The 9,214-nt window shown below is 40.1% G+C and overlaps 1 protein-coding gene across 1 annotated transcript; it reads right to left on the bottom strand.

Annotated features, from left to right (window-relative positions):
* Positions 1-2,068: 2,068 nt before the first annotated feature.
* Positions 2,069-8,156, bottom strand: LOC136841531 (uncharacterized). The gene is made up of 4 exons (XM_067108500.1): positions 8,128-8,156; positions 5,350-5,402; positions 3,188-3,380; positions 2,069-2,684 (listed from the first exon to the last, which is right to left on the bottom strand). The coding sequence occupies exons 2-4, from the start codon at positions 5,399-5,401 to the stop codon at positions 2,468-2,470; spliced, it is 462 nt and encodes a 153-aa protein (XP_066964601.1). The 5' UTR covers position 5,402; positions 8,128-8,156; the 3' UTR covers positions 2,069-2,467.
* Positions 8,157-9,214: the final 1,058 nt, after the last annotated feature.

The following is a 9,214-nucleotide window of genomic DNA, read 5'->3' as shown; positions in this document are numbered from 1 at the left end:
CTGACTTGCAATTCCTTCAGCAGTGTTTCTGTCATAAGGAGCTCTGGTGTTAACGTCTGGCTTCTATTGGATAGTCTGTTTTAAAAAACTATAGCTTCTAAAAGGGCCATGGGTAGTCCATTTCCGCCTGTTCCACCGAGTCATGCTAACCTTAGTTAGCATGGAGGTGATAATGGTTGCGTATGTTAAGACATGCCTAAGAGAAAGCAGGTTAATCTAAAGTTCGGTTACTTACTGGCTGGCAGAATCATATAGGGAGGGATCTAATAATGCAATGATTTTCTTTGGGGTTATCCCTGTAGAGGGGTAGTACTATCGGTGCACCTCACGTGGCGCACTATAGCCATTACTAAAGGGTGTTTACAGATTCCCTTTGGCGGGTAGCTTTATCCACTTTTTGGCCTTTTACTTCACTTCCTTTCCTGCTTCCTTTCTTCAGTCTTGCTGCCCAACCTCTCTAATTGTTACTTCTTAGAGCAAGAGTGGTGGTTTTCTCCCAGGTCCAAGTTTAGATCCTTGTGCTTCATCCACTTTATCTCCTGCATCCCTTTATCTTGCTGGCCAACCAATCCAACTTCCTCTTTTCACTACCTTAAACGTTGCATGGTCGAAAGTTCCCCACTGCTCAGCTTGATAGCCTAAACTCCATGAAATCAAATCTTTGGGGTTATATGCTCTTTCTTCACTGCTGTTAACGTTTCCTAAATTTTCTTAGTCTTAGTTTTGTGTCACCTGCTTCCACCTATTGGGTTGCTAAATTGATGTGTCACACCTGTGACAAGAAAGCAATATGTAAAGAGAAGCTGTCTGTACATTAATGAACGTACAGATTGAGATAATTTCAGGGATTACAAGCTGCTCAAATCTTCTGGCATTGTGTACAGTTTTATTTGGTCTTTATAAAGTGTGTAATTGTGTATCTGTGCAGAATATTAAAAGGTGAAGACTTGTCCGTGGTACCATAGAGTAACCGACAAAGCCCGGCTTCATATACAATGTGGGTCAATTAATTGTAACTTCTCGTTATCAGGGGAGAAAACTAGTTGTGTCAGGCCAAAGATTCTTTGAGACACTTTTGTCACAAGGACAAGAAGCATCTCCTATCTAAAATATATTTTTGATGACTTCATTTCGTCCTTAAAGGCTAGGCTGTATAACATAGTGTGGTAAAACAGAACTGCTTTTTTAGGTGCTTGGTGACTTACGAACAGTAGTTCACTTTACAGGCTACCTATGAACAAGAGCCCATGCTAGCATAAGGTTAGCTTAAACTAGAACAAGTGGTCTGAGTGTTGAATTTCTCAGTTTCGCTACAGAAGCTCTGTTCTTTCATGTGATCCTGATATGAGTTTCTGATTAAGATGCCTGATCTGATATAGTTGCTTCAGACAGAGTTCTAGCTACTGTGATGTATGACAACCTTGTTCAAGTAAGCAGAGAACACCAAACACTCAGCAGCCTCACTGTATTGTCATTTTTCACCTAGGCATCCTCCTGCTTTGATGGACTTGTATTACACTTGTGTTGGGAACCAGCTTTCCTCTTCTTGATCAACTACTCTGAGAGGAAGGGGATTTTTGTACATGCTCACCGCCATAAGACAACAAGGACAAAAAATGGAAATTTTGCAGAATATTGTATTGGCATAAGATCCTTGAAGTCCTAAAAATTGTCTTTTTCATGATTCTGGTGTACTTGGTAAGACCATTTCTTCAAGCAAGTATTAAGGATGTTCAGAGTTATCTGCTTCTGCTTCTGTTCTAAATATCTTTTCCAGTACCATGATGGTGGTTATAGAGGCAAGGATACCTGAATAAGATCTCAGCATCCATCAATGTAATGTCACCTGGCCATGATTATATCCCTTAAAAAATGACACGAAGACAAGACAGGAATGAGAACTCTTGGAAAATCAGAGAGACTATGGTTTATTTAATTCCCATGATGCAGTCATAATTTTTAATGAACTGTTATTATTCTTTTTTTTATCATTCTCTTTATGTATATCACTACCAGCATCACTCCTTTGAACCATGATAAATAATAAACTGATTATTATTGCGCTTACTACTCGTAATTTTTATTATTGGTTATTACCAGGAGGTCATACAAGCAAAACACATTTTCTTATAAAATAGTGCGTATTTACAAAATTGCGACCCTTAATTACAAATTAAAACAATAAATAATTCGGGGAGAAACAAAGTAGACAAGTTTGTGTAAGAAATCAAACAAAAAGAGAAGAGCCGTGAGAGAAAAAATTAAACCAAGCACAGATCTGGCGACAAAGATTCATGAAACTCTCGGTGTGATTCTGTCTAGCAAAAGCGACATTTTGGCGTCCTGGAACACAAGCTGTTCCACGAACCCAGACAGTTGCTGGAAACCAAGCAGTTCCAGGTGACCAAGAAGTTCCAGGAACTCAAGCAGTTCTTGGAACCCAGTCAATTCTAGGCACTCCTGGGCCTTAGCCACAGGCTGGTGGGAAGGGGAATCCATTGATGGAGCAGTAGTAGGACAAGGAGTAAGTGGTTGCCGAGTTAATGGAGGTCGAAGTGATGGTGTAAGTGCTGGAACTGGTTGTCCAGACAGTGAGGGCAATTCGACCCTGTCGATCCGCGGAATCCTGCGCCCTGCCCTCAGACGACAGTGGATCCTCAAAGGTGCTGTCTAGCAGAGTTTTGCTGGAAAAGAAGAAAAATGGGAGAATGTTACCAATGAAGTCAAATGAATGACGGGCAATGGCACCTAAGCAAAATGTCATCATTAATCAAAAGGAGACTCCAAATTTTTTGTTGCCAGTTTAATTGTTGTGTATATAGCAGCAGATATTAGACCAATACCCTTTTCAGATAGGTTGATTAATCAGATGGTATGGCAACAATTCTTTCTTTACTTCAGAACATCTAAAAATCGGCAGACAAATATGACTAAGCGGCGACACAGGAAAGGCTATCATGACAAGTCGTCATCTAGAGTGAAATTAACAAATCTTCTTGAAACTGAGTTAAAAAAAATTATGTTAAGTGAATTAAGAAGTGATTATTTACAGTTACATAGAATAAGAGAGAAAGAGCTATCAGAGAAAAGTAGAAAGAAGTCTGAGAAGACTCGTAAAGAGGACAGATAAAAAGATAAGAAAGATGTATAGGTATACAGCCACGTAATGGACAGTCTGTCGACTCACTCGTCACCGGCGAGAGCATCATCCTCAGGGCCCAGTCCTAAGGCCTCTCGTCGACGCATCCTCCTCCCCTGGCACGGGGTGTTAGTCACGGAAAATGCGCAGGTGTAGGGCTGCACGGAGGTGATCGTCGTCAGGGTGATGGCAGTGCGGGTGGAGTAAGCAGCCACGATCCGGGCGTCGTTTTCGTCCCTTCCTGCAGGCGTTTCATAGAGCTGATAATAATATATATATAGAACTGGGATATAGAATTTAGGCCAAGCACTGGGACCTATAAGGCCTTTCACCGCTGAAGGAGAAACCGGGTGTAAGAAGGTGGAAAGGCATAGCAGGAGGAAAACCTCACAGTTGCACGATGAAACAATTGTTAGACAGGGTGGGAAGTCAGATGGAAGAAAGAGAATACGAACGGAGGTACAGTAAAAGGAATGAAAGAGGCTGCAACTAGGGGCTCAAGGGATGCTGCAAAGAGCCTTAAGTAATGCTGACAGTATGGAAACTGAACTTAGAAGCTTCACAGAGATTATAATGCATAGATTTTTATGTCGACATAGCACTTTTGCGGATGAGCACAAGTTTAGCAATACAGTGCCTGTTTCATAGAATAGCATAACTGCAGTAACTACAGGCCAATTTCTGTTCTTCCTGTGCTCTCCAAAGTTGCAGAAAAACTAATTATTAAGCCACTCTATAAGTATGGTGAATCTAAAGGACTGTTTGATGATAGTCAATATGCTTATCGGAATCAGTTAGGTACCTGCGATGCTCTTTTAGATTTGACATGCCATTTGCAAGAGAATCTTGATAAGGGTATTGAGTGTAGAGTAATTCAAATAGATTTTAGTGCTGTTTTCAGTTTAGTAAATCACAAGGCACCTATTTATAAACATCAGAATCTTGGAGTGGGTGGATATGCTTTAGGATTACTTCAAGATTTCCTACCTAGGAAGCAATGACTTGCTGTTGATGGGATCTTTAGCAAACCGAGACCTATTATGCCTGGAGTTCAACAGGGCAATGTTCTTGGTTTCCTGTTATTTTTAGAGTATACAAGTGATATGGTTGTTGGCCTGGAAAACAAGATCATTCAGTATGCTGATGATGCAACACTTGTGGGTGTAGTAAAGTCTCCAGTTATGAGAAACGAAGCTGCCCTTAGTCTCAGTCGAGACATGGAGTAGATTAGTGTATGGTGTAGTCGGTGGGGTATGAGGCTGAACTGCAGTAAAGCGAAAACTGTTGACTACCAGATCTCATACAGATTTTCCACCCCATCTTCCTCTCCAAGTCGATGGGACTCTGCTGAATGAGTCTGAAGCTTTAACTATTCTTGGTGTAACTTTTGACTTACTTCTTACTTTTGAGAAACATCTAATGAAAGTTTCAGCAAATACCGCACAAAAGTTAGGTATTGTACGACAGGCCTCATATATTTATAACAATGATAAACTCGGTGTAACCTGTTTTAGGTCATTTGTCCTTCCTTTACTATAATACTGTTCTCCGGTATGGATGTCTGCTTCTGCCACAGATTCATCTCTTTTAGAGAGAGTGGTTCGTGGTGGTAGGTTTCTGTTTCCTAATAGTAGCAGTTATGACTTGGACCTTCGATGGATGGTTCTTTGTTTATCAGTTTTTCATAAGTTGTATTTTAACAGATCTTGCACATTCACAGTTGATCCCTGATCCTCTTTTCCTGCCGAGAGCAACCACATTTGCTGAGCAGCAGCATCAATATGCAGCAAATGTACCTCACTGTAGAACTTCTCAGTTCCAGAGGTCCTTTACTCCTCACACCGTTGGACTGTGAGACAGCTTCTCTGAGGATGTTGTGCAACTGGAACTTCAAAAGTTCGAGCGAAGAACTGATACTATTATCCTTGCATTTTAGTACTTTTTTATCTATTGATTAATTCATTAATTTGTTTTTAATAAGCTAAATCTCTTCTTTTTGTATTTCCCCTTACCTCCTCTCACTTCTTCCCAGTGGACACCATATTCTTTGGTAGCTTGAATTTCAAGTCAGTGGCCCCTGTGGGCTTATTCCATATGAATAGGGTTCATCTTCTGATTAATAATAATAATAATAACTGAAAGTATGTACAGTACAAATTTACCAATGTTTGTCAGACAAAGATGATAAAAACAACATCAGTGAAACTCACCAAGGCAAACTGCCCCCAGAAGGGCGAAGACCACTAAAGCCAGACACTTCATTCTGAAAACAAATCAAAGAAAAGTTAAGTAAACAAATACTTTTTGGAACTTCACAGAAACGTCTCAGTAATTCCGTTACTGAGGTTACGAGGCGTTACAAACCCTTGGATTCGAAATCGTCGATCAGGTGTCAATGGATTTTAGCAGAAGTCTTATCAGGAAGTTAGGAACACGAGGAAGTTCACAAAGTATTGCGGCTTTTGTATACATTAAGTACATACCCACTCGTACTCACACTGCCTTCCTCCGCGTGGAAGCACACACATACACACACACACACACACACACACACACACACACACACACATATATATATATATATATATATATATATATATATATATATATATATATATATATATATATATATATATATATATATATATTTACACATATATACATATATATATATATATATATATATATATATATATATATATATATATATATGTATATGAAGAGTTAAGTGGGTTCTGTTTTCCACTAAAACATTTATTATCATAAATCAAATCTATCAGCATTAACGATTGTCTGGTCGATAATATATATTCCCAAAATGGGTCTCCTTACTACGGGTCATCTGCGAAGTTAAGGACATTACAAACACTAGCAAAGCATATTTCATAATCCTATAATACTATTTAGGTTATTATTTTTCTCATTATGAGCATTGTGCTGAGAATCAGATGCATCTGCTTGTCAAAAGAGCTCTCATCTGTCCCGCGGTTTTTGAATCGTTTTACTTATCGTAAGCTGCAAGATCGGGCACTGTTTTTCATTGACATATTTCCAGTTACTGCAATTGGCGTTCGTCTTATCACCAGACATGACAAGGTTTTGTAGAAGTCACAGCAGACTCCTACTGCCATCAGGCATTTTCCGACGTTAATGAGCTTACAAGAGAGGCTACATTTCTTCTTCTTCTTGTCCAAGAACAACGAAAAAGCGAAACCGTGCTTTACAAAGTCCGCCTGAAGCGTGAAACCAGTAACAGAAATATCCTGGAAAAGCGCCAGATTCCTAAACTCTCCATCATCCCTAAGTGGCGATGAATATTCTGTTATGAATATTCTATTACAGTAACCAATGCAGATAGTACATTTAGGATGGTGAGAGATATTTCTAGATCACTGCCATGTAAACATATGCAAACCGTGGTCTGAGAAAGCTCACCCTAATGCTCTAACAATTGCTGAAGGTTTTCCAGGTGAAAAAGAAAACACCAATTGGAGAACAAATATGTTTAAGAAACCAGCATACAGTTTCTGGGCGTCATGCTCCACTGAATAGGGAGCATGACGCTCCGAAATTGTATGTGGTTATCTTAGATACATTTGTTCTCCAACTGGCGTTTTCTTTTCTTCTTAGTTTTGAAAGTTTGATACTGATCTGTTATCATCATGTTCAGGTGAGGTGCAGCTGTTCTGGAATGATCTCTACATTCACCGACGCGATGTCATGTGCTGATTCACCGTCTCCCGGATGACCTTGTGCTGAAATGAGTAAGCTACAAGAGCGACATTTGCTCGGTTATATATGATTGCGTCTGGCGAGTTTGAATGCTTCACTATCTGGCTGTAGCAATTTGCTGGTCAACAGCGTACCTGATTTGTTAACGGTTGAGTGACAGGGTCCGATAATGAAATTTTCAAAGTCTTTGGCCGTTGCTCTAGTGTACCAACATGTATTCAAGTATCTTAGCTAAGCAGCAGGTCGGCGGCGACATCTAGGAAATGACAGGCCTCGTTAGGCTTAGGTGCAAAGTATTCTCTCCTGGATATCTTTCGCTGCTTTTTGTTTTAAAATGCACTGATGGCCCTTGGAGAGGATGAAGATGATGTCAGGATAGTTTTACAATTCAAAGATGCTTGATCCAATCAAAATTGCTTCGTAATTCTAATTACAACAGCATAGTGCTGAACTATATCTACGTTGGTTTGTCCTCGATTTCCACTTTACCACAAGGGCCTGTGCTCCCATAAGGCCGGTTTGATGTACATGTCACTTTTACAGGGGAAAAGTATAGAAATATTGTTGAGGGTGTCAGGTGGTAAGGGAAATTCTCTCGGGATTTTCCGCCAAGAGAAACTGAAAAACGAGTGTGCGTGGAAGGGGTGACCACAGAAGCAGAGTTTCATTAACTGGATGCCTTCATGAAATCAATCAATAGAGACAAAGATACTGGTGATGATTCACGGATTTATGAAATTTAGGCTATCAGGCCAAGCACTGAAGGGGCATTTTCGGCCATTCACAGCTTAGGACAGTGAAAAGAGGGAGTTGGAGGGGTTGGACAGCGGGAAAAAGAAATCCAGAAAATACGAATAATAGAATGCAAGGATCTAAAGGTGGAACTGGGGAAAGCCCGACAGGTGCACTGAGAGGTGCAGTTAGAGGTGAAGAAAGGAAGGGGGAATGGAGGTAAGGTAAAAGGCTAATGAGCCGTTGCATCTAGGAACAGATGGGACGCTATAAACACCCTGTAATAATGCCCACAGTGCACCACGTAAAGTACACTGACGGTTTTATAACCCCTACTGGTATAATGATGATGATAATGATATTATAATGATATTGTTGAAGATGAAATATTCACTTCAAAGATAAAAATAAGCCGTCATTATATGTTTCAGACGACGAGTCTCAAACAGGAATAATGAAATGTCGCAAGTCCCGTCAGATAGAGTGATGCGCAATTTGCCTAAAATTCGAACACCAGCGCGCACCTGTGGTATTATACATTAATAAACTCGTGACAAAGAAGACGATGTCGCGTCGTCTGATGCTGCTTTTATACTTGGCTCCTGACCGTTTCGACTTGCGAGTAATATACCCGTGGAAGAAGACCGTCTTAATGTGTTGGGGAAAGGTGCCTACGATTTTTTTGCTTTCTTCCTGGTGCTTCCAATCCGTTTGTTATAAATGCTTCACAAATATCCGCTTGGTATGCCAATGTTAATCAAGTTTGACGCTCTTTTGTTCGGAGGAAAGAATATTAAGAGGAAATACTGAAAATGTAAAGAATATGAAGGAAATACCACATACAGCGGACCAGGAAACTCCTTTCGCATTTAATGAGTTATTATACAATTAGGAATTAAAAGGAAATGACATTCAGGAAAATCCTGTCGCTTAACGTCAGCCGTCGACTGCTGCCTCATTAAGTTTACTCATTGCTTTACGCTCGTGGTAGTTCCATCTCCCTTTCTCCAAAGCAAAATAAGATAACCTTTTTGTCCGAATCAAACGTAAATTGATTTTCGATTTTGCATGTGCCACAGTTCACAGCGTTCTATAACGATTTTCTCACATTTCAAGACAATATTGCCAAAGGTAAATCCGAACATGTTCTAAAGTAGTTTACCAGTGACAGTATTACCCTTCCCGGATAATACTGTAATGGCTCTTTTTGACCTACAAACATTAAAAAGACATCATTAGGCTCCCTGTATCGGATGATGTGATGGTATCAACACCACAGGCTTCACATCGTGGAAAGATTCTCCTTTCTTTGACTGGTGTTTTTTTACCATCAACTGTCATTGTGATTTAGTTTGTCGTCACAGGATATCAGTTTCGGTTTTTTTCCAAAAATGCCATTTCAAGCGATGCTCAGATTAAAGAACCGACGATACCACTGGAAGTATCAAGTCTACTTTGGATAGATTTTAACATCTAATGCCTTCGAAAGTCTTCAAGGGAACAGAGAAACCGTACCCTGTCCGTCCCTGTCTTAATCCCTGCTTTGACTCCTCGGTGTCCATTCCAGCAGTTTAAATTGACGTGATTGGTATTCCAGGCCTGCTGATTAAC

Source organism: Macrobrachium rosenbergii, chromosome 1, assembly GCF_040412425.1.
Source record: "Macrobrachium rosenbergii isolate ZJJX-2024 chromosome 1, ASM4041242v1, whole genome shotgun sequence".
Lineage (NCBI taxonomy): Eukaryota > Metazoa > Arthropoda > Malacostraca > Decapoda > Palaemonidae > Macrobrachium > Macrobrachium rosenbergii.
The sequence above is the reverse complement of the archived record's forward strand: the minus strand, read 5'-3'. Positions and strand labels throughout refer to the sequence as shown.